Source organism: Rhinolophus sinicus, chromosome 9 (genome assembly GCF_057876585.1).
Source record: "Rhinolophus sinicus isolate RSI-liver-muscle chromosome 9, RSI-T2T, whole genome shotgun sequence".
Taxonomy (NCBI): Eukaryota; Metazoa; Chordata; class Mammalia; order Chiroptera; family Rhinolophidae; genus Rhinolophus; species Rhinolophus sinicus.
In genome coordinates this window covers 21,119,979-21,146,470 of record NC_142509.1, presented here as the reverse complement: position 1 = coordinate 21,146,470, position 26,492 = coordinate 21,119,979, and the positions used below count along the sequence as shown (strand labels likewise).

General features: G+C 39.8%; 2 protein-coding genes across 7 annotated transcripts in view; one reads left to right on the top strand and one right to left on the bottom strand.

Annotated features, from left to right (window-relative positions):
• The window catches only part of MORC2 (MORC family CW-type zinc finger 2), a 39,065-nt gene extending 22,814 nt beyond the window's left edge, over positions 1 to 16,251 (bottom strand). For all 6 annotated transcript variants that reach the window (XM_019754256.3, XM_074321560.2, XM_019754257.3 and 3 more), the window contains exons 1-5: positions 14,718 to 16,251; positions 8,615 to 8,668; positions 6,564 to 6,598; positions 1,273 to 1,341; positions 648 to 738 (exon numbers count right to left, since the gene is read on the bottom strand). In XM_019754256.3, the coding sequence (XP_019609815.3) occupies positions 648 to 738; positions 1,273 to 1,341; positions 6,564 to 6,598; positions 8,615 to 8,668; positions 14,718 to 14,785 (317 nt within the window). In that variant the 5' untranslated portion in view covers positions 14,786 to 16,251. The remainder of the gene's footprint in view (positions 1 to 647; positions 739 to 1,272; positions 1,342 to 6,563; positions 6,599 to 8,614; positions 8,669 to 14,717) is intronic.
• TUG1 (taurine up-regulated 1) lies at positions 15,727 to 26,442 on the top strand. Its single transcript, XM_088801137.1, has 5 exons — positions 15,727 to 15,791; positions 15,872 to 16,038; positions 16,247 to 18,611; positions 19,770 to 20,506; positions 22,170 to 26,442. The coding sequence occupies exons 1-3, from the start codon at positions 15,727 to 15,729 to the stop codon at positions 16,708 to 16,710; spliced, it is 696 nt and encodes a 231-aa protein (XP_088657263.1). The 3' UTR covers positions 16,711 to 18,611; positions 19,770 to 20,506; positions 22,170 to 26,442.
• Positions 26,443 to 26,492: the final 50 nt, after the last annotated feature.

The window sequence follows — 26,492 nt, the reverse complement described above, 5'->3', positions numbered from 1 at the left end:
GTATTGGAACACCCTCCCTACTCACGAGACCTGGCTCCCAATTACTTCTTTCTTTACCCAAAGATAAAGGAAATATGGAAAGGAAAACATTTTGATAACATTCAGGACATCAAGGGTAAATACGACAACAGTTCTGATGGCCATTCCAGAAAAAAAAGAGTTCCAAAATTGCTTTGAAGGAAGAACTACACACTGGCATCGGTGCATAACTTCCCAAGGGGAGTACTTCACAGGTAACCATAATGATATTCAGCAATGAGGTATGCAGCACTTTTTCTAGGATGAGTTCACGAACTTAATTGTCCGACCTCGCACACCCCAAACTCACAGAACTACCACGCAAGACCTCAACCACAGGGTAAAATAAGAATTTTCAACAGCAGAGGTGCAGTCCAGAGAACAGTACCAAGAGAAACCTATAGCTTCTCCCACCCCAACCGGTTTTGGATGTTCATACTTTTCCATCTCTGGTGTAAACTAGGCTGGACAACAGCTGGTAAGTCCCCAAACCACTCCTTTCTGATTTTCCTTCTGTTCCGTAATTACAGCAATGGAGGGACGAGGAGAAGGGGAGTTTTCATGGGCTAGAAGCAGGAGAGCAGCGCCTGATTGCTTTCAGTCCTGTGATAGCCTTCTAGTATACTTACGATTTTAACCCATTCCCATACTGCCCAATCTGGGTGGACTCAGGTGTTCGCTTGGCTGACTTCCCAAACTGGATTACACTGGCAGCATCGCCTGAAGTGGCAGACAGAAGAGAAAGGGAAAAGTTTGCATTTCTTTCCCCAGCTCCTCAAAATCAAAGGTTTGAGCCTTGTTAACCCCAAGTAGGGCTGTGTCTACTGAAAACTTCTGTCCAAGGAAATTCACAACTATGAGGCAAATGGAGGTAATCCCTGACTGGCCTGTCAGTGATGTCATCACTATGATCTTGTCCTGTTACCCAAAGACAGTAATAAGGCTTGGGGCGGGGGCAGGGAGGGGAGCTGTAGATTCGACTCCAGAATGTTGTGCAAGCTGATAAATATAATGTCAAGAGATGGGTAATCTCACTGACTTCAGTTTGCCATTTAGATCCTATCTCCCATGCTAGGACAAGACCCGGCAAATCCATTAGTGGAATTAAGCCTGAGATGTTGCAACAGACTCCTCTCTCCCCAGGTGGATCTTCTAGTTATAATAGTGCAGCAACAGAGAAATAAGTTAACACTGTCAGTGTTTTATACAAATGGTTCTGTCCTCCCCAAAAGAAGCAATCATCTCATCACTTACTTGGATCCATTCCTGCTCCATCATCCAAGAAGCAAAGCATAAATCCTCCTCGAAGATCCTCTCGCCTTTCTGTAAACAAAGCAGCTTCCATTACTGGGTGATTAACCACAAGATCACACCCAACAAGAGTACGATCAGAAGGTAGATCAATGCGAAGGTCAGTCCGAAAAGGTCAAGTCAAACCTGACCTCTCTGTGTAATAGACCTAGCTAGTTAAATGTCAGGTCCCTCGAGGGTAGGAATTCCCAAAACTTCTCCAGTGCTTTCTAGTTCATGACAAAGCTTGAGACTCTATAAGGAGGACAGCTAATACCTGGCCCAGCCATCTAACCACACGCAGGACCACTGAATAGACATGTATTTCACGCATACCTCAATCATCCCTCCACCTGGATTACTTGTACTTCTGCCCTCTGCTATGAAACCCAAGCCACTAAAATTCTTCAACTACTACATGCTATATCTTATCAACACTGCTCAAATCTAACAAGGCTTGTCCTTTTGTGGGTTAAGTACAAAGTGATCAAGCCAGGCATGCTATGTGCACGGTGGCAGCAGTTGCTATCTAGAAGATGAATTACTGAGTCTCTGTGTCACTATCCCCAGGCTAACTGCAGTTTCTGAGCTATCTGTCTTCTTCATCACATCCCCTGCACGCTGTGGGTCCCTGAAATGGCTCCGCAGTCCAGGAGTGAGACGGTGCAGTAAAAAGCTGCCTGGTTCCCAGCTGGACAGGCTTGACTGCAAGGAGGAACAGTCCTTTGACACTAAGTTACAGAGCAGCTATGGCAGGGCTTCTTGGCCAACAGGGAAGGAACACAACAGACTGTGAGTGCCATTCCAGGGGGTGGGAGACTCTTCTTTCTGCAGCTGTCTTCTGCAGTGACAAGTGGTTACTCAAAGTAGTCTGGGTCACAGTTTCTGAGGTGTCTTTTGACCCAATGATGAGGACTAGGTGGGCAAAGGAGGAACAGCATAGGCCTTGTAATCAGGAGAGCACTTCTACTAAAAGGAAGGAGGTCTTTGTAAGGTACTACAGTAATAAACCCAAGGCTGCCTGGGATCTTACTTCCTTTATTAAAGACTTTTTTTTGTCTTCCCCAAGCTGTGGTTTACCAACTTTGTACATCTATCTAAGCTGATGAATCTGTTTAAAATGCTTTGTCCTCCCCTCAGGCTAAAGATTCAAGTGAGTCATGACAATGTTCTGTTAAATGGACTAGTTAATATAATTTAAAATGCTATTTCAGAAGTACTATAAACCACAGAGATTTCTGAGTATCACTCAGTGTTCAGGAAGCTGAACTTTGGTGAAATAATAACAAGGGCTTCTTGAAAGTTCAAGGGCAAGGACCTTTCTGGAAGTACTATTGGTACATAAGAAAATTTCTCCTTTTGGCAGTGCCTCTTAACTGAGTCTGGAGAACCCCAGTGAGATCTAGCAAGCCGGAGCAAGTACAAGAAAAGTACAAAAAGGCTTCCAAGTTTGTTCTGCAGGAAGCAAAGTATCATATGGAGACTCAAAATTGGGTCAGTACAGATCACGGAAAAGTGTTCTACATCTAGCTAAGAGCCATTTGCTATCTACTTCAGCCATAAAATGTACATGAAGACTCTGCTTTGGGACCTAGAAACTGGTTTGAGCCAAGAGCATCTGAAAAGTCCCCAACGGCCACTGGCACTTCTTGAACACTACCTAGGAAGTTACTGCTAGGCCACTGTATCTCTTAGAACAGGATCTGCAGGCTGTTTTAGTACAAAATCATCACTTAACAATGGATGAGATCCCGTTCTCGCTCAACAAGTTCATTTCAAAGATTTCACCTGTAGAAGATCCTCTGGGCCACATAGTGACCAAACAGCCTGTAAGCAGCTACCGTGTTTCCCCCAAAATGAGTCCTACCCCAAAAATAAGCCCCCCTACAGATCGTCAGCCAGACAGACGCATTTAGTACGTTATGACGATGTTCCAGAAGATAACATGACTGTATTTGAATAAATGTACATTAAAAAATAAGACATCCCCTGAAAATACGCCCTAATGCGTCTTTTGGAGCAAAAATTAATATAAGACCCAGTCTTATTTTCAGGGAAACACGGTATAAGACCCGGTCTTATTTTTGGGGAAACACAGTAGTAGTATCCAGATCCATGGTCATGTGCAACACTGCTTCAGGGCCAAGAGACACTAGCCGACAGAGCAATAACTTCATCTTTATAAACAGGCAGTGTGACACCTTTACTAACTACAATGCTTATCTCAATAAGCTCCACCCTGGAGAGTGATTGTATGGGTCTGAGGTGGCACCTGAGAATTTGCATTTCTAATATACTCCCAGGTGATCCCAATACTGTCCATCAGTGGACCACTCTGACAAGCATTGAGCTAGAACAAGTACAAGGCTCTCCTGCTCAAAACTATCTCCCCAGACAATCCATCAGTTAGAAATGCATTCCTAACACCTGATATTTACTTTAATCAGCCAACAGAGTGAAATCTGAAGCCTCTCAGAAAAGGATTTTTGTGAAGGAGGGGGGGCTCTGAATAGAGGAGAGCCTAAGCAGCTGGGGGTTGTATCTCCCCCTCCTATCATACATGTTGGACACAAGATAGGAAGGGCAAAGCCAAACTGCCTTCTCTGAGTTGTGCTTCAGCTCCTGGCAGCAGCTATGTAAGATTATCAGAGCCAGTTTGGAAGGCTGCATACCTAAGCTTCCCCCAATAAGTCTGGCCTCTCCAAGTTAGCCTGACATCCCTCCATTAGAGTTCTAATTGTCTCTTCACTGGGGAGAAGACATAAAAAAGAAAGAAGCAGAAGAGATGTAAAATAGAGCTTTAAGTCAAAAAGTCAAAGATGATAAAATACTATTGTCCTAATGCAGAGGTTGTAATAAAATGACATCCAAGTTCATCATCATACTTTACAATCTGTTTGAACAGTATTTGTTTCAGTTACATTTGCTCCAACTAATTTTCCAGTCTACTTCTGACAGGCACATTTTGGTCCAGCCCTATCTAATAGCAATACTTCAGGTAAGTGAACACCTACTTCTACAATTTGACAGTCTGGTTTCTTCCTCGCCCTTCTTAGGTTTAAATACAATCTTCTAAAATGTGACTGTGGTGAATTCGAACTACATCTGATGCTTGGGAAGATTTCTAAATTCAGTATCAATCTCGTTTCAGAATGGGAGATAGAAAAATACTTTCCCCCATGTGTTAACAAGAACTTATATTACAGGCGTATCTCAGAAATATTGCAAGTTCACTTCCAGACCGGCGCAAAAAAGCAAGTCGTAATCTTTTTGAAGGATCTTGCCTTCAATTTATAAAAAACGCAACATCTGTGAAGCGCAATAAATCAAGATATATGCCTTTATTCGATATTACTAATTCTATTGATTTACTTGTAAAATGAGGTTGCTTTTATTCCTCCTGTTGAATGTGTTAAATGAGGCCCTGAGGTAACAAAGTATGACACCTCAGTCAAGATTCCTAGTCTTAGAGTAAATTAAGTCTTTTCCCAAAATGCTATAGGGCTTAGTGATTCTATCACACCATTTAATCCTTAACTGCTTTGACAGTTCCCTCAAGATTGAGTTATTGTTCTCTAATCATCTGTAGAGTTCTAATTGTCTCTCCAATTAGCCACTAAGTTCTCTAATGAGAATCTAGCAAAGCCCCAATTTCATCCTCTCGGGACACTTACTCCTAAAGCACAACAGGAGTAGCACTGAGAACTGAATAAATGCACACTGGGTCTTTTTTCATTTAAACTGAAATCCAAGTGTTCTTCCGCATTTGAGTGTGAAGGACTACATTTCCTTGCTGAAATTCACCCACTAAAGGTGGAAGGAGGAGACAGAGATGATCTTTTTTAAAAAGTTTCTTCCAAATAGACTTGGCTATGATGATTTGTCCTTTTGATGTCACCTGAAATAGAGAGGCTCATTCTCTGCTTTGCCATCGTGCAATGATTAAAATAGCCGCCATTTCTTTCAGAGGTAGCTGGAATTACTCCTCACTAAAGCACAATGAGATGTAAGATACACATTGGCACCTCCATTTGGCCTGAGACCTCCATCTGGCCCGAGGGCTTAGTAACCATCTTCTGCTATGCCTCTTTTTCCTGTTTCTTCTAAAATTAAAGGGAGTCATTTTCACCACTTTGGCAGAGCCGTTTGGACAGAAGACTTTCAGAATTTAAGCAATACAGTTGACTTTTAGCTGTTCTCAGTATATACTTTGTTCCAGTATATCAGAAACTCGGGAGAAATTCATCATACCTGGGGAGATTCTTCACAATTTTATGATATTGGAGGTTCTGAGAATTATTTCTTGGTTGTGTGCTTGTTTCCATTTATCAAATAGGTCTATGAAGAAGAGGGGTTATTTGATAACTGTATATTCCCACAAAAACACTCAAGTCTTCTCAGAAGCTACTCAATGTTATTCAAAATATTACCTCAAGCCTTTCAGAATACTTCAGAAAAGGTTTCTCAGAAAAACAGATCCCGCATCCAAATTAAATTTAAAAGCTATCTTTCTCTATTCTGCTTCCAGATTTTCAGCATTCAAATGACCAAAAAAGAAAAAAGTGGTGGTAAAAATATTGAATAGGCAGAAAGCAAACTATTTAAAAAAATAAAAAAAGGCCAATGATAACGACTAAGAATTCTTCCACTGTTGCACCCACTCTAGGGGGGGAACAAACAAACAAACAAAAGGCTCTTACTCCTAAACAACAGAGCCAATTAAATAAGCAAAGCAGCCCTTCTTCCTACCTGACACCTCTGTCTGAGAATATCTTCTCTGCAGGCCTCAGGGGCAACCCAGTTACCCAGCTGTTTTATGCAACTGACACCACCATCTCTCCAAGTTGGGACTGGGCCTCACCAAGGTTGCAGAAGGAGAAACTGGCCTCCAACAAGATCTCTCTTTGGCTGCAGGTACCACAAACCTGGTCACCTGCTAACTCCAACCAGTAAAATCACCAATAGCTAATGATCACACTCCCTGCTACTCTACTTCATATCTCCATAAATCTCCTTGTGGCTATTTTAATAGATCTATAAATCTGGGCACCCCACGTTAGTTTCTTTACCCCAATGTTCTCGGTTTCTATTAATGCCTAACCAGGTCTGCCCCGTTTCTACCTAAGACTGAGAGTAATTATGCCATCTCCCCAGGCTCCAGGACCAGTTATTTCCCACTCATTTCTTCTTAGGCATAGCAATAAAATACATGAAAAGGAACTGGGCATAGAAGAAAGAACAGATGTCTATCTTACCTGCATAAATATCTATTCTGGTGGCATCAGCATCTCTGCAAAATTAAAAGAAACAAAATCAAGAACCAATTGAGAACATGAAATGTCAACTATGAAAATGCATAGTATTTTGAGTGGAATGGATACTATTTTGAGTCTATTTTCAGGAAGTCATATAGAAATTCTGTATAAAGCCGTATTTTACACTTGGCAACACAATTTCCCTTGTATGTCTGTGAAACTCCTCTGGAGCTCCAAATTATTCAAAATAATCACATAAGACATAAGGACTGAAAATATATATATATATATATATATATATATACACACACACACACACACACACACACACACATATATACACACACACACACACACACATTGTTTGTTTTTTTAAGGAGAGCACAGCTCACAGTGGCCCATGCGGGGATTGAACCAGCAACCTTGGTGCTACCAGCAACATGCTCTAACCAACTGAGCTAACCAGCCACCCCTGAATATATATTCTTAAATACAAATTTCATAGTAAAAACATCTAAAAGATAAATAAAAACGTTCCCCTTTAGATACTAAGAAATGACTCAAATCTGTGTTTTTCTCAATTGATCACAATCACAAAAAATGTTCCAATAACTTGTCCATTTTTCCATCTCACCAAGATATTGAGAAAAAAGGAAAACAATAACCTGCCACAGAGCCAATGAAAAAATCAGGTCTTACAGTATACACACTATAATTAGCAGACCAATTCACAGGCCTATAACCTTATCCTCCCTAACCTTGAAAGGAAGTGGAGGCACCCCATTAGACTCTAGCCACTAGCTAAAATACAACTTCAGTTATCAATAAAGGCTTCCGTAAAGGCCTGGAAGTAACCTAGTCCAATTTTGCCAACTGAAGGCAAGGAAAATAAGGCACAGAATATTTCATTGGTTTTAAATGCAAAAAATCCACTCAAATCCATATAGCTGTACATGTACCTATTCCCAAAAATATTTTTTAAAAATTTCAAATATGAAAGGTTGGCAAAATGTTCATGGAAGAAGGAACACATACTCCCAGGAACCTCCACCTCACCATATGATATACAAAAAAGCAGTCTGCCACAGCACACCATGGTCTCACTAAGCTAATAAGTGGCAAATCCAAGCATAGTTCCATTAGGCTACAACATTTTAAAATATAAAAATTATGAGTCAACCAGGATTGAAACAAAACTGGGAGTTTTCTGGTTAAATAACTTGTAAACTAGCATACTTCCATGAATAGTCCTGTGAATAATAATAAAAATAATAACAGTATAGGTTTATAGTATAGGTAGACAGAAAATTATCAGCAAGCTCATTAGCTGGGGATCTGTTTAGAAAGTATTTCTACTGTCAACTCTTAGCCTCTTCATTAGTCATCAATACCTGGTCAATAAACAATGTCAGGATTGTATGTTTGCATTCAGAAAAAAGACTAAGACAATATTTTCATAATATAATTATAAACAGAATCTCGATTTGGATTTTGCTATTTGTTTATATCTGAATCAACCTAATCTTCTTTTCAGTCTTGCACAGTAACATTTATAGGTTTCCATCACTAAGAACTCAGTATAACAACAGTGCTAAAGAATGATTTCTTCCAAGCACAGCTGCTAACAATGGAAGATACTTTGATCAACTGCAGTCATCTGACACAGAACGCTGGCATAATTTTAAAGACATTAGATGGTGTACTCTCCTGGTAACACAAATTAAATCAGAGATTGTCCCATTAATCTGATTCCTAAGTTTCTATCTTAATTCCCTGCATTTCACTACAATTATCTTGCTCTAATACACAAGTGAAGGTAGCTTTGGAGGTTATAAGTTCATTATTTCGTTCACAGAGCAATGAACGAATTAAAGTTAACCAAGTGGAAATACCAACTAATGTGCTATTAAAAACACTTTGTTGGTAAGAGGTCTCTTAGGAGTGAGTTGTAGCTGTTACAGAATTGCCTTCCTCCCAAGTCTTCAGAGAGCAAAGGTTGCAACAACCCAAAAAGTTTTCAAACACAGACTGCATACCTAAAGACTACCTACCTTGCATTATCAACCAGTTCTGCAAGAGCACCAAACAAAAATTCATGTGTAGTTCTGAAATGATAAATACTAAGAGTCAGCAAAAGAATTACAGAATTGAACTATGACTCCTAATAAAAAGTCAAGGTTATAAAATATTAAGTTTTTAGAAAAAAATTTTAAAATTGCCACTTGCATTGTCGATTTACACTATTGAAATTGAAACTTCACCATTAGCTCACTAATCCCCCTCAAGTATTAATCTATCAAGTCCTGCTATCGATGCAGAAACGTTTATCTTTACTATGTTGAGTAGAGAAATCCACTCCAAAGCATTAAGATTCCTATGTGTACTATTGCTAAAGCAGTGTTTTTCACTCCTCATATTGTGCCTAAATGCCTGTATTTTATTTTTCATTGTCTTAACTAGCTGTCAGTTTCTGCATATCTCTAAGCATGTTCAATGGACAGCTTGTTAGCATTTTGCTTTCCAATACCTGTGTATCATCTATTGGTGAAAGAAGAAAACCCATTCATTTTGTGCAATTTATAAGCAAAAATATTCCACTTCAAAGTGGGGAGGAGCGAATAATTAATTTTTTGACTTTCTCTGATTCTGGCTAAAAACAGAACTTCCTCTACATCGAAGAAAGGAATCCAAGACCCTCTTGAACAATTCCGTCTAGAAGGACAAGAGCCATGTGTGGTCTCCTAAGGCCCCTGTGAAAGTTAACCCAATGGTAATCTCCTCCTCTGAGAGGATGCTCAAAATTTGGGTTGTGTAAGTACACAATTACCATGTTATGTAGAACTCAATAAAGTGATATTTATGCATAAGATTTATCCTTACAATTCTTTTTCCATTCACACGCTTTAATTTTTGCTATATCCCATAACTGTCCTCAATAGATATAGAAGTAGGAGGTGTCCACCTAGAACCACCTAGAAACCTTGACTTTTGATTAAGGAGAATATAAAATCATTAACCCACATAATGCATTACCATCAAGTTTTCAAAAATAATCAAATTATTCCAGATGATTCAGCCAATAAACTGAAAATTCCTAAAAATTTAGAATGAAATGTACCAATATTAAATAACCAGTGTCTAGGATATCTGATCACTTACTATATTGTTTAAAACAAACTGTAAAATGTTTGTGAAATAAATACCCAAAACTGAACTGTCTAGGAACATGGGTTTTCCTCAAATAAATATGCAAATTTTGAATGAAAACTATCAGTTCTTGGAAATTTAAGAACTTTTCTCCATGAGATCAGTGAATATATGTTGCTAATGCAAAGGTGGCATCAATAAATAAGTTTTAACAAAAAGTTTAAAAAAGTTAACAAAATTTATCTTCAATTCAGCTGGAAAACAGAGCTCAAATTCTTCTGACCAAAATCCAATTCTTAATTATTTTACACGGGGAAAAAAATAATTTCAGAGAAAAATCTACATAAAACATCCATAAGTTTAATTATTAAAAAATATTTGTCTATAGTATCATATTAAATTCTTCAAATTATCAACTGAAATATAAAAGTATTCTGTAGATTACTCCAGTAAAAAAAAAGGCGGGGAGAAATAAGCTAGAAAATTAAGGTGATTTGCTGAAGGTAATATATTAAAAATAAATTTAACATTTGTTCTCAAGCTTTCAACCAGTCATTTTCCAGACTTACAAGTGACTTAGAAACTTGCAGTGAATCAGTTTTCTACTCTAAAATTGTTATATAAAAATATAAAATAAATTCTGTTGCAATATTTCATTTAAATAAGAATTTGTACTTTAAGTCAAGGAATCTCAGAAGTCAGTGAATCTCAGAAATATAGCTCCTAGGAAAAAACAAGAACACAACCATAATAAGAATGAGATTACAACTTGGAAGCAGAAATCTTTGGAATAAATCAAACAATGAAGTATCTGGCCTTTGGTGGTGAGAATGGTGAATATGAATAATCTGGACAACTAATTCTGACAACCCTTTGCCATCGGGGCAAAGAAATGAAAATATAGAAATAGCAATTCCTTCTCAGCAATACATATTTCTGATCACTTCATATGAAAATATGAGACATTTTGAATTCAATAGGAAGATCTCAAAAGGGCAAGCACAAAGCACCTCTGGCTAGGTTTTCACTACTTTCTAAACAAGGTTTAGAACTGTGCGTTGCACATTTTGAAGAAAACATTCCGAATGGTCTTCCTTGTTCCACACATACGTATTTCAGATAAGTTAACAGATATCTTTAAAATGTAACTAAGGTATTTCCTTAGTAAATGAAGGAAAAATTGTACTGACACATCATAAAAGGAGCCTTTTGTGACAACTGTTGAGTTCAGAGACATTTGGAATCTTCTCCAGACCTCCAACTGATTAATGATGGATCCTACTAACAAATGTTAAAACCAGAGTTCCAAGTATCCCTTAAAATGAAAGAACCAAAAACATACCAACTGCATAAGTCCTCTCTTTTTTTCAAATATAATATTCAAAGAGGTACTCATTTCTAGCTACTAGTATTTGAAGACAGAGATATTTGATAACTATCAAAGGAAATTCTTCTCTTCACAGACCTAAAGATTCCTTGCATGTGATCCAAGAAAGACCAACCATCTGGAAAAAGACAAAAATTTTTTAACAAACTCTCCCTTTCTACTGATTGAGGCTTTTATACCATTTGTTCCACAATTAAAATAGTTTTGCAGCTCAGCGTTTCCAGTAACAAATTCACGTGTAAATCTACTCACTAAGTAAGGAAAATGGTCTCCCTATTCATATTCAGCCTGAATTTAAACTGGCTGAGTTCTTGGATATGCTGACAATAGTTCATCTCCCTAATTGCCAGAAAATATAAAGCTGAGAAATTCTAGAGCAACCATTTTACATTCGAATGGCTTTACTATATTTAGAGTGTGAACCTACATTTCAACAGAATTGTCCTAAGAAATATTGTCGCTAGAGTTGACAGGTTCTTCTCTATTCATTTCAAATGATAAAACAACCCAAAAATGTCATATGGCCAAGATAAGAAGTTATTAAATGTACCAACAGGAACAGACATAGAAAGCAGGCATCATACATTTAAGCACCCTGCTCTATCAGACCACTTAGCAGTACTGCAAACAGAGTGATTTAAGATATGATCTTATGTCAAAGGAATATCACTACCACCACATCTAGATTGCTCATGAACTTTTACTATCAGTCACAAAACCTGGCACAAAAGAGCAGTAACAGCATAAAACTCTTTTTATTTAAAAACCCCAACTTTTACCATCTTATATTAGCAACATCCAGACTTTCATGTTATCGTGGGAATTTCCTAGGCCTGCTTTAAATCTTAAAGCTCCATCAGTAGTTACCACTGACCTAATACAACCAAAAAAAAGTTTAATTCAAGACAGATGCTTACTATCTCTAACAGATGCTCTAGAATTTACTAAGAATTTATCTGCCTAATGACTAGCACCAAACAGCAAATTGCTACCACACTGACCAACTTTTGGTTTATATAAGCTAGTATTATAAATAGAATAATAATCACCATCTATTCAACGTTTGTACCATGTATTTATTTTACATAATACTTAGAAACAAATCAGTCCCATTTTATAGATGAAGAAACTGAGACTCAGAGACATCAACGTGCACAAGGACACAGACAGGAAGCAATCAAATCCAAGTTTGGCAGGTTCCCAAGCCCATGCTCTTTCCACTGCATCACACTGGTTTTCACCCTTCTAGCCTGGGCTCTGTTTTCAAGTCTACATATAATAGAAAGTAAGGAAAGGGCCCCTTCTTTCATAGGTTCAGAATAAGGCCATATTGTAGATGTCAGACACCATAAAATGATCTTGTTTTAAAAATTAAATCAAAGGAGAAGGCGCTGTAAGAAAAATTTTCACTTCTCTGAAGGTGATACTGCACCACTTAACACAGAGACATCTACCTTCATTAAGGGTAACAAACCACATCTTAAGAAAATTGAAAATTTTGTTTCCTCTAGAATTTCCAGTCAGGTCATCATCACATGAAAGAAATCTCTTGAAATTGGTTACAAACCAGAAACTTATCTTGGTGTTCTAGGATTCATATTTTCATCTGTCACAACTGGACACATTCAAAAGTAGACAAATTCAGAAGTGTGATCCAGATAAGAAATTCCAAAGCTTCCAAAGTGATACATGCAGCCTTTCAATGTCCATGCAAGCAGGTGGTTCTGGTTCAACATTGGTACATCCAATTCACATAAAATTCTCCAATATTATTATAAACAAGTGATTTAACTAAGGTTCAATTCTTTGCCTTGGCTCTGTCCACCTACTGTTAATAAGCTATAAAATAGCAAAGCAAATAAGCAGAGAAATATCCCAGGATCTTCAAATTAGATGCTCACAGAAATAAAACTGAAGATTTTTAAAGTGAGAAGTAAACCCTTGCTGTATAGACAAGAAGCCCTTAAAGGTATAACTGACTAAAGTCAGTACTGCCTAATGGTTAAAAGCACTAACCACTATGGCCAGATAAATCTTATAGCAGCTGTGTAACCTTTGGCATAGAACATCTCGCTGACCCTCAAGTTTCCTCGAGTGCAAAATAGGAATAATCCTTGCTCCAGTAGTATTGCTATAAAGATTACTTTCAACCATGTTTAAAACTTTAATTGGCATAAAGCAATTAACTATTGTCATTATTTTACAATCAAAGTCTTTGGGGAAGCTGGAACAAGGGCCCAGTTTCTGAAGTCCCATTCACGGTCTTCCAGTATTATCAAATAGTCCTACCACTACAAATTTAGCCCCATTCCAAAATGCAGAACTGAGACAAGAAAGCACAACCATCTGTGAACACCTAAGTGGCCTTCAACTGCTTGTTCTAAACGTGGCAGTTCAAATATAAAGGATACTGAAGGTTTTGCCCAAGGATATGTTATAAACTAGCTGACTAGCCTTTCGTCAGCAACCTTACCTAACTGAATTTCAGATTCATAATCCATAGCATAAGAAGTCACCTAGGTAACCACTGAAATAACTATCTAAAACACACTAGTTCAGTAATAGGCTTCCTAAAAACAAAAACCAGGCTCTCATAGTTTCGCACTTCATTTAACGTAGAAAAAAAACGTATTTACTTGATAGGAAATATAACAAAACAAAAAAAATTACAGACATTATCACAAAGAAGAATCTCGGGCAATTTAGGGTTTGGGTTCTGGCTTGATTTCTAAGTCCTTTCCCATAAAAGGCTAAAAATTATACTATTACTGGATAAAGAAATCGATATTCTCAGCCCTGAAGGTGGTTCTTCAGGTCTCTGGGCCATTCATTTAGCTGCTCATCACCTCTTCATATACTAAAATGTTAGAATACTTACCATCATCTCAAAACTGACAAATGAATGTTAAAACACTAAGCAGTTACGAACCCAATGGATTACTTCCAAAAGAGTGAGCAAACGGAACAACCCTGAAACATTCCAGACCAACGTGGAGTGATGGTAATCTGTAATCTCTTCATGGACTCAAGAACCATGAATACCGTTATGTGTTCTGAGATTTGCACACACTTTGGAAAAAGACCATCTAAATCATGGGTTTAAACAAGTTGCCATTTCCTGCTTAGCATATGAAAACTATATTGATGGGGGATGAACTCCCAGAGAAGATAAAGCCAATTGTTTGCTTAAAAAAAAGAAAAAAAAAATCTTCTCACAAGTTGTCATTTAAATGTCGTCCTTCTTTTTCCTTGTTAAAAAGAAAACTCTTGCTATAACACAACTGTTTTGTCTGCTGTCACCAAAGACAAGAATTTACTAGAATAGTCCAACTTTTGGCGATCCAAAGAACAGTACTTGTTGGATTGAAACAACTCACATTGACCTCAAATAACTAGTTTGCATTTGGTCAAATAAATTTTGATGTAATAAATGAAGGTCGTATTCTTCTGCATTAGCAACAAATATTTCACTGATCTCAGTTCTTCCATACAGAGCTCAAGACTCATCCAGTGATACATCCCAAAAAGTGAAAAAGCAGAATTTGCTGGGAAAATGGTTTCCAAACTAACATCAAGGAATGAGTTATCAGTGACCACAGCGGCACCTATAGGATACTTACGAATTTGTGTGCAGATATTCAAAGGTTAGCTGAGCTCGATTCAGACTGCTGTAATTTGTGAAAGCCATGAGTGCAGTAAGCTTCAGTCCTTTAACCAGTAACTGGGAAAAGGAACAGATTTTCCAGGATTCTTTCCAGCAAAAGTTTGGTAAGTGTGCTCCTTCAAGTTACTGCGTATTATCCAAAATATATTCCGAAATACCTAAAACTATAATTGATTTCTCCTTTAAGTATTTATCTTCTCAAAGACTATGATGTAATATTTTGAAAAGAACTACGTCATAAATCTGTAGTCTTAAGGAGCGTCAGTGTAAGTTGCGATAGTTCAATGAGTCGAATGAGGATGATTTTGAAGTAGATGGTACCGGAGTTGGTTTTATTATTGCTCTGTCTTCATTTTCTTCGAGCCCTTTTCTGTTTTTCCAGGAACTTTACCAATCCGAAAACTTACCAACCCGAAAATTTATCAACTTCTGTCATAGAAATGGACAATCACCCATGTCTTCACCACCAATGATCCCAGGATCCTCAAATACACCCCCGACTGGCGACCATGATGTCGATGGAGTGTAATATGGCGTTAGTTCCGGCTTCACCACCTCCCAACTTAAAGATCTTTTAAGCGCCGATGCCGACGGCGATGGCGGATTTCTGTTTTCAGAACCCAGACCAAACCTAGCTTGCTGCCCTGCCCCAATTGCCCCAGGATAGTGGGTCAAATTACTTCACATTGACCCACAAAAATGCATCAGAAATAACCCGTCCAAATCACCTCAGACGGGCCGCGCCCCTCCCCCCACCTCCCTCAGCAGCCTCAGCCTCAGGCCCTTTCCGGGACTCGGTCCCGTGGCCTCCTCCTCACGGTGAGGAGTTAGTCCCAGCTTTCAAGTCCCGGGATCGAGGGCAGTAGCGAACGCACCACCCAACCGGGCGTTGCCCAGCGAGCGCAGCTGCCTTTGTCCCTCCCCACGGAATTGGAACCAAACAACCGCAGGGCGCTCTTGGAACCATGTGCTGCCGCCTCCTCCGCCGCCGCCGCTACCGCCGCCGCCGCCCCCGCGACACCAGCCGCCCGTGCGTCGCACTGAATTAGATGACAGAACTCAGCACCACAAAATTCGGCGTTTAGGGCTACTCCGCTGCCACTCCCGCAGCCGCTACAGCCACCTCAGCCACTGCTTTGTCTCTGCTAGTGCACACGACCCGGTTCGCCTCGCGCACTCCCCGACGCCCCAAGCCCCCGAGGCCTCGGCAGCGCCTTCAGCCAATCACAGAGCCGCAGTTTCCCCTGCCCCCACCATACTGCGACGCCTCCTGATAGGTGCACAGCCTGTCTCCACGTGACCGGATCTTGTTAGCCGGGCCCGCCCCTGTCACGTGAGAGAGCGCGCCTCTCTTCCTGCTTTCCTGACCCTTTCCGCCATTTAAAGAAACAGTACCGGGGGCGGGCCGAGAGACGCAGCCGGGACGGTAGCTGCGGTGCAGACCGGAGGAGCCATCTTGTCTCGTCGCCGGGGAGTCAGGCCCCTAACTCGAAGAAGCCCTGGCGCGCCCTCCCCCCCTCCCCGGTCTGGTAGGGCGAAGGAGCGGGCGCGCGGTCGATCGAGCAATCGGTTGGCGGCTCTTTCTCCTGCTCTGGCATCCAGCTCTTGGGGCGCAGGCCCGGCCGCCGCGGCGCGCGCCCGGTGGCCGTTGGCGCTCGCGCCGCGTCTTTCTTCTCGTACGCAGAACTCGGGCCGCGGCCTATGCGTTTGCGATTCGACGAGGAGTCGTCCGGGTGGTCGGTGGCGGCGGGCAGCTGCTCCGTCCCGCTCCCGGGGAGGCGGCGGCGGGATTTGGCGCGGCCGGGGAGGCGGGGGTGGCCGGGGCCGGCCTGGAGGCCTGGCGCCACCCTTCGGGGCCTGCAAGGACCCAGTTGGAGGGACAGGAGGAGGCTGGGGGATGGTTGGTCGTGGGCTTTCTGCTTTGCCTTTTCCTCCTTATGCCGCCTTAGGGGTTGGGGCTCTGAAGGCAGCTCCGGGGTGGGAAGACAAGCCCCGGAGTCGGAAGAGCTGGGTTTGCTTCCGGGCCTAGCCACCAGCTGGCCGAGTGACCTTAGGCAAGTCATTCTGTAATTTGCGCCTCAGTTTCCTCCTCTGCCTATTGGTGTTTGTGGGATTAGAAGCGCTTTGTAAACTGTAAAGCGTCAGTGTACGTGAGGGATGATTTTTGTTTGTAATTTTTTCTTGAGTTGTAAGAAAACTTAGCAATCGCCCAATCCTTGGATTTTCAACCTTGGATTGGAGTTGGCGATCCACACAGACTCCCTGAAATAGTATGCAGAAATGTACATTTTAGGGGGATGAGAATCCATCACCAGCAAGATTTCAAAGGGAGATGTCACCCCTCCCCCAAGAGTTAAGAACCACAATTTCTTTATGCTACAGGGAGGAAACTGAGGCCTAGATGTCATTTGGGACCCTTCATGACCAGTTTGAAGCCCCTGATTGAATCCCTGGGATATGTGAGCTGTTTCTGTGCATAATGGATATTTGGCATAACAACGCTCCACTGCTTGGCTTCTATTCTTAGTTCTTTTCTTTCCCTATGGGGTGTCTCAAGGGTGGCTGATGCATATGGTACAATGGCACCCAATATAAAGCAGCTAAAACTAGGAGTATGTGTGTTCTCTAGCATCGAGAAGCCTTTGTAATCATTGGCCCAATAACTTTGTTTTCTGCTGCTTATACTGGTGTCTGACTGTCTTTCTGACTCTTTTAATTGACCATTTTCCACAACCATGTTTGCCACTCTTTACTTGGTCCTATTTTATATTCCTAGTCTGTGTGGTTGGTAGTGAGCGGGCTTATTTTTAAATGGTGCTGCCAAGTCTAGCTAATTAGTGTTGCAGGTGGATTTTTAGCAAGCTGGCTCACTGGCACAGACTAAACTAGGCATGGAATTCCTGAAGATGTTGAGGGTTTGTCTTTATTAATTGAAGGTTAACATTCTCTGAAAAATTTTTTAGAACTTCTCCTGAATCTCAGAATCACTACATTTGGAAGTGTTTCAAAGCTTAACTTTTTCCTGTACTGCTTTGTTTTCTATTTGCTTGCAAATGTGTTACTAAGATGGCCAAAATGCCAGTTTTTGCTTCTTTGTTAATTGTCAGCTGCTGTTATCAAATTCCAGGCCATTGTCCAGCAAACACTATAGAAATGTTTGAACAGTTGGATTTCAAACATTTTCGTTTTGTGGAGTATTGCTTACCAGTGGTACAGCTCTAAGCAAGCGAACACACACATTTAAGTGTATTTTGTCTGGTTAGGTGTTACCCGGTTCTGCTATTTCATACAATTATCTGGAACAATCAGTTGACTGTTCCCTTTACCTAAAGGGCAGCAACAAATGATCTCATTTCCGTAGACCTGACTGTTTCAGAGAAAAATGTGTTGGTCTTTTAGGTCTTTTATAGTTAAATCTGGATGTACCTCAAAAGACTCTTAAGACTGGTGATAAGATGCTTTCCTCGGCAGAGAGGAGGGGAAAAAACAACTGGAACTCAAAGCTTGAAATTCTGTGACAAAACATGAGATGTCCAGGATAGGTGTTGAAAGGGTTTCACTACAATTTTCTGCACTAGCTGGAGCAGATGCCGTTCAGTGTAGCCACAGTGTGGATTCCAGATTTCCAAGACCTGGACCTGGGACATGGAAGAGCTTATCAGGGTGTGACAGGACTCTGGAGCTGGATATTTTTATTTTTGAATTTTGGGACTGTTGAGTCTTTTCTCAAAGCAAACTCGACAACTGATCAAGCACTGCCACCAGCGCTATTAGTGGGAATTCAAAGACCTGAGTTTCTTCCAGACCCTCAGTGCAAACTCTGGCAACACTCCATCCAAAGTGAACTACGGTACTTGCCATTTTCCAAAATGCCTTATTCTTTACCATCTCTGCATTTCTGTTCATGTTCACTTCTCTACTCTAGAATGCCTTCCTCTGGTCCTTCACCTGTTAAAAGTGCCATATCCTCAATATCCAACTCGATGCTCTCTTCTCCATGAGTCTCTTAACTTTAACCAGAAATAATCTTTTAAAAACTTTGTTATATATTTTTTGTCCATTTTTGCATATAATACCTTATAAAGTAGTTATTTGCATGCTTTTTTAATTTGCTCTCTTGCAGATAACAAGCCTCTTGAAAGCAAGGGCCTTGTCTTAGGAATTTTTGCCCATACATACTACCACATATGATTCATTTAATAGAAAGGAGGAATTCATAGAGCAGGTTATCTCAGACTTATCATTCAGTAAGTGTTTGTTTAATCACTGTATGATTGATTACTAGCTACTTTTGGTTAGGGAAAAAAATCATTAGTTATGGGCAATTACTCTGTTTTTATTATTTTTAAATTGTAAATTCAAAAAGATTTAGGGACTCCTCAAACATAAAGAGAAACTGATATGTTGCATCGGGTATTACTCAAGGATGCAAGGACCAGGGCCTTATTCCCTAGGTACCTTATTCTCTGCCATTCAAGATGGAATCTTGTTAAAATGAAAGTTAAGGACAGCTTATAAATGTACAAGGTGTAAGACTATTTGAGGAAGGCATTAGAAAAGGAAGAAGGGCAATATCTCCTTTGCCTTGGTGTTGGTATGTAAACTTAAATTCAGTTCTTGTGCCTCCTGCGGAGCCACTTCTTTCTTCCCCACCAGCCACTGCCCAGCAGCCTGAATACAATCACATTACTCCCCCAAAGTATGAGACTTAGGGCGGTTCCTACATGCTGATTCTCTGAGACAGTTTGTTCTCAAGAGTCAGGAAACAGTCTTTGCCAGAGAACGTTTTCTGTTCTTCTCATCACTGATTGTGAATCATAAGGTGTTTTTTGTTTTGTTTTGTTTTTGTTTTTTTCTTTATTTGTCACCTTCGCAGCCAGGCTTGTCAAGAATTAGTGCCCATAAGGCAGCTGATGTGCTGACAGCAGACCCACCTCAATGTTAAGAGTCCTGTGTTTGTAATTCCATGTATTTGTTATCTTACCTGTTTTGTCCCTGTCCCTTCCAGTCCTATGCCTCCTGATGGCTGAGTGTTTGCCTGGACCTTCCGACCTCCTTCCTTGTACTGTACCACCAGCCTACAGATCTGGTACCTGGATTTTTGCTCATGGTGATTCCTATCACCTTACTACTGAAGAAGACACTATTCCAGTGGACCACTGTGATCTAAGAGGCCTTCAGCCATCATGATGTGGCCTTCACTTCCACTCCTGTCCTGCTCTACCCAGATTGAGCACCATCCTTATAGTAAAGTCAAACTCCTCAAGCCAAATAGCTGAAGCTGTTTTATCACAACAAAAGACCAGTTTGTTCCATGAGTGTGCGTTTTATTTCTTCAGTTAAAGCCTTCAGAGAGAGAGACTAAATTTGGACCAGGGGATTTTTAGTAATCAACGTTGTCTGAAGAATGGCAGCATCCTTTTGAGAATGATGTTGGACCACACCTCACGATCTCAAATGTTTGAAGTTCATGAAATGTCTAGGATCCCATCCAGGTCACTGGACGCTATTCTTTTTCCACCTCAAATCTGTATGTAGTAGCCTACTGAATGAGAAAGCAGATATTCTGACCCATTGGGACTAAAACAAAGGCACAGTGAAGTCCTCATAGCATCTTCTTTGGGATTACTCAGGAACCAGAACTTTTCACACAAATGTAAGAAATTTTACCAAGGAATCCCTTTACCTTACAGCATCATACAAAGCTCCAATCAGATTCCAGAAAAGGCCTCTTGAGACATCCAGGTAGAACCTATATGGTAATCCCTTATGTTTATATTGCACTACAGTTTCAAAGCACTTTTACATGCATTAATCTAAATTACCCAAATAACAATAAGATATAATCCCTTTTTTGCAAACGAGAAAATGGAATTTGAAAGGTTATGCAAGGTGACAGCTACAAAGTAGAAGAAGCCAGGCCTTCTGACTCCCAGTCCAGTCCTCTCCTTGGAATTAATTTAGCCTCTACTTTACCCAAAGTGTTAAAATGACTAGAGATTGAGAACCCCAGAAACAGTTTCCAACTTCCTAATCTGGTGTCCTCAGGCAGTCAGACATCATAAATGTAGTTTTTTGATAGCTTCACCTAGACTAGAATTCCATGGTAACACCCGTGACATTTAGGAGCAGACTGTCATGGTGGTAGATTATCCAGTCAACAAGGCACATGTTCATCTGACAACAAGACTACCCAACATGAAACACAAAGCTCCTTTTAGATCCTCTGTCCATCTTCGTGGTCTTCCCAAAGGTGGCCCTAATTGATTGGGGAATCCCTGTTCATGTCATGTCCTTGTGGGATTTTTTTGTTGTTGTTTTTAAAGTCTTATTAATACTCTACAGCACCCAAGGTCTTATCTATGATCCTTTATCCCCAAAGTAATATTTATACAAAATGAGCCATCCATTTTTTTAGAGTACTGTTCACATATGTGTGTATTTATATACATGATATATGCATATATATCACATAGAGAGCTTCTATAGCACAGTAAGGCAAAAATACTGTAAAAGTCCCCTCCCTGATTCATAATGCAATGTAATAAATAGCACCTCAGAAGGCTTGCAGCAAAAAAACTATTATTTAGCTGTTTAGCCCAGTATGTTCTAAGTTTAATAAAGCCAGAATGTTATTTTTGCAGCATTCCTTTTAATGGAATGGGGAAACTGCTTTAGAGCAGTATAGCCAGTGCTTCCTGAATGCCAACAGATTGCCCTAGAGACCCAGGAATAAACTGCATCTTTAAAACCCCCCTTTTTCTTGTCAATAGCTGCTTTGAATTAGTGTGTATCATGAGAGTCTTTTATCTTGGTCATTACCTTTATTTTCTGTCAAAGGAACCTCTAAAAGATTTGTGGTGGGGATACATGGGAGGGGAATGGGAAAAGTTAATTCTGCCCCCAAATTGGATGAATTCCATGACATTTAGCAATGTGCTTCTCTGCCCCTAGAACTGTGCTATAAACCTAGTTCTCAGGTGGGTGAGAAGATTGGGAAGGGAAGAGAGGAAGAGGATGAAGAAAGTGGGGAGGAGGGGTGAGACATCGATAATTTAGAATTGAGTTATTGCCCATTGAGATCTTATCAATGCTTGAGAAGTCATCCAGCCATGGACTTCTTTGAATAATAATTAGAAAGTATTAAGAAATTAATGTAGTTTGCAGCTGTATGCTGACTGCAAAAACTCCTGTGCTATTGTCACTTAAAACAAATAGCTGTGTTCTCTGATAGTGATTTACAAGCCAAATTTCAGGCAATCAGAATTTATAGCAGACTAGAATATTATTTTCATAATTTTATAATGTGGCCCACTGTAGGGGAAGAATGAATAGGAAAACACCTTGGTTTACCAAAGGCTTTGCTCACACAGTTTCTGGTTTCTGTGACCCATTTTTTGTATTTCAGCATTTTGTGAACAACTTATTCTTAGATCATTGGTTTTCGAAAGGCTTTGTGGCCATGAAGCCCCTTGAATGAAAACTATGGAAGCCCAAAGTAAAACTGAAGCTGCTCTGGATGAAGCAGGACGGGGGGTTGTGACATCTGCCACAAGCATCTTTACCACCATCGTGACACCTAAGAAGACTTCTTTACAACACCTAGAGTTCTTCAGAACAGTTTGAAACCACTGCTGTAGACAACAGTATGTTGAACTGGAATGGCATTCTGATCTGTACCTCTACCCAACAGTCTATGTTCAGTTGGTGCTGAATATTCTTATGAATACTTACTGTGGGCAAACTCAGAAAAGTGCAAGAAGACGGGCACATCTTTGCCCCCCAGAGTAGTCATATGGGCCCAAAGTGGTATCAAATGGACCTAGATTAACAATTAACAGCCCACTGCCCCCAGGTGAACTTCCAGTGATTCCTGGAATTGGATATAGACAGTAATTAATATATACCCTACACTGACAAACCCCATTACCCAAGTTCTTTTACAAACACCAGATGCTCTAGTGGTACTTGAAATACGTGATTTTGAAATCTTGATCCTCCTTGGAATCACCAGGTATTGAAGCTGATGCCTCATTGAGGCCATAGTAGACCGACGTGTATATTGGACCTCCCATCATCAACCATGGTACTCTACTTGATGTGCAAGGGATAACCATGAACTATGAAAGCAAAATTCAAATACTGGCAACATTACCTAAAAGGATACCTGGTTATCACTCATTCTCAAACTACAAGTCACTATGTCTCAACCAGTAAAGTTACACCGCTGCTTGGTTTTTATTCACTAACTGATATTTCCAGGATAAATGAGCTAATATCCTTTAAAAAGCTAAAACAATACCTCCATCACTGGCATATCTGCCTGGCATATTCTGCTCTAAAATTATGAATACTCAACTCTAACTACATGTAACATCTGATCCACAAGAGACAATCTTTGGATATCTTTTCTCATGTATGTGATTTAAAATGTGGCTATTTGAAAATTTTTCTTCTAGCCAATGAGGATTTTTTTTAATGGTCTTTTGATGTCTGGTACCATCAACTGTAGGTGTTAGGGATATTTGGAGGTAGGCCTTCTGACCAAGCCATGAGAGCTTAGTGGGAATCTCAAATTGTATATCATCTACCTTTTTGCTAGAAATGTAGACTGACTTGAAAAAAAAATCTACAAAGCCTGCAACTGGATTGTATCAGACTGAAGAGCTTCCTACTGCTTCTTCCTAATGTCACAAGACCACAGTCCCTTATCCTTGTGAATGTGTTAATGGAATTTCATCTGTCTCAATACTGTTGTTTTACACTGATTCAGAGTGGCTGACTTCATTCCTTGCCATGAGATACTCTCAGGCTTTAAGACAACTAACTGTTTCTGCAGGAAGGATTTGATTCATAAACTTCCAGACCAGATCATGTTGAATAAGTAGACTTTAATTTATGTCACAAGAAAATCTCATTTACTTCACAGTTGACTTAAGGTGCAGCTGACCTCAACTACTTTAATGAATGCACTGGTTAAATGTTGGGAATGGTTTCTTTATATCTTTGTCTCTTATCCTCTATACTAAATGTGATTACATGACTTGGTCTGCAAATCATCAAACAAGGCCTATGCCTGGTTACTCCCAATTGCTTACCCTCAAAAAATAAAAATAAAATCTGTTTATTACGCTGCTTGTATATACAACTATTATTTGTAAAGGAGAAATTATCTACAAACTCAATCTTTATACTACCTTCAGAATATCAGCTCAATTTTCTTTCCATACAGAAAAAGATACTGATTTCCACTGCCAGTCATTCCCTTTAATCCTGTCAAACTCAGTCAAAATGAGGGGCTCAAGGTGAGGAGGATCATCTTTTCAAGTCTAATGAACACTTTGTGTAAGAATTGATGGTTGAAAAAGCAGAAAGCCTAAAATTCAAACGTAGGGTTCTTACCTGCTTACCTCTATGCCTCAGATCTCATCTAAATCTTTCCAACAGTACCATTCAACCAATTTGAGGCCTTGTTTATGATTCTCAGAGATGGGCTGAGTTAGAAGATGGAGACTTGATTACCAAAGAAAGTAGGGCCAACTTTGATGAACCTGGCTCTCCCAACCCGATCACTTCCAGATGTAGCATAGACTCCTAAACAGAACCTCAAGTCTGGATTGAGGATATAGCCTTCTCCTGAGCTGAAAATTAGTTGGCAGATGAGCAGGAAAATGAAAGCTGCTGTACATAACTAGATATTTAAGATCAGAAAGTGTATCCAGAGTAAACACTATGGATTAACCTTGGAGTACTCGGAGTAAAAACTAACTTACAGAGCTTCGATATTAAACTACTTGTTCTTCCATATCATGTCCTGGCTATTGATATGGCTGGCCCTGCTGAAGGTATACCGACTTGCCTATTTACCTGACTCAACCCTTGCCTGCCCTTTTTGACATGTTGCTGCAACCAGACTTGCTATCCTTAAGAAGACTACAGCTGATCTCAGCCTATCTAATACTTAATTCTACCAAGGAGTTTCAAACAGAAGCAACCTACCCATCACCCCACCAAGACTTAATGTTCTCAACAGGAAGGAAGGACCATGCTGTAGTCTCTGACCAGCGGCAGCCTTTTATTTTTTTAAGTGCAGGGTAAGCCTCTATGCCTATGTATATTTGATCATTTTCAGCACCTGGGACCCCATATACCAGGTCTGAAGGAGTACAACAGAACAAAAGCACTGTCTACTCTTCGACAGTAATACAGAGGTGAGTCTGATTCACCAGTATAGAAATGAGAAATGTACCAGTCCAACTTAGCAAAAGACTTAAACACAAGAAAAGTTTTCCACTGAACTTAAAATTCACCACTGACTTGAATCACCTCACAGAACTTTTTGCCGGTGGAGGCTAGTTGTCTTGCTTCATGTCAGCTGGACGGTTGGGCTCAGATTCATGACCACTGAGTTTACTTATATTGAAACTATTGTATCATCCAAAGTATGCTATTGGACATGATTATTCCATTCAAATGGATTGTGAGCTTTCTGAGTACAGGACATACTCCTAATGATGTTTTTGCAGAATACTTTTATTATCAAGAAAGTAACAAAAATGCCAGCTGTTACCATTCAACTTTATGAGCAGAGACTAAACTTTTTCAATGTCTGATCTTATCATTGACATCAGGTGTTTTTGATTGACCAGCATTTATTCCATCTCTTTGTAACAACTCCGTGACATTTCTTCAAGCCACATCTCCCTATTTTCAGTCCACATGGTTCAGTCTGACCTAACCTTGGGTTTCATGTGTGGATGTGTTAGCACAGTTCATCTTGACCATAATGATTTCTTCAGGAATGGTCATGTGATTCAAATTGTTCCAGTGATATTTAACCCTGGGAGTTTTACTGAGCTGTGGAAGAGGAGAAGCTGAGAGACTATTTACTGAGGTTGATTAGGTTTGTAGGATGAAAAAGCTCAAACCAGCAGAGTCCATTATATCAAATGAGCCGGTCAGAGAATGAAGTTAGTGCAGAGGAAAACGGAGCCAAATGATGGAGAGACTTTAGTCCTGATGAAAATGTTTGTGCCCCTGGATCCACCTGTGCCTGAAGCTAGCATACCCTCTGGACTTTTCAGTTATGTGAACCAATAAATACCCTTTTTTGTTTAAGTTACTTTGAGTTGGGTTTCTATTGCTTGAAATTGAGTTCTAATATACTATCTACCAACTTTGAAACTTGACAGATCCAAGTATTTATTAAACTAGAGGTCATGACCACACTGAAATTAAACTTTAGAAACTGGAAGACAAAGTGAAACAGGAACTGACAGTGTTTAAGACAGAAGCTTAAAAATTAATTACGTGATAGAAAAATACAGAAGAAAACTTAAATGTTTATCAGTAAAGGATTGGTTAAATAACACATGGTTTAGCCATGTAAGAAAATCTACATGTCTGTTAAAATGAATAAGGTACATTTATTGTGTATGGACGTGGAAAAATGGACATGATATATTAAGTGAAACTATTGATAGAAAAATGTATAGTATGAACACATTTTAATATTTGTGTGTGTTTATGTTTATAATGCATAGAAAAGTCTATTAATGGCTTTCTTTGAACAGTGTAGATTTCATGAGACTTTCAACTTGATACATTTCTGTATTTGAATATTTTACACTACTCACATTACTTTTAAACTTTATTTAAAAATAAAGAATTTTTAAAATTAAGTTTATTGTTTACTGTTTGACCTTGGCAAGTTACTTAACACTTGAGCCTG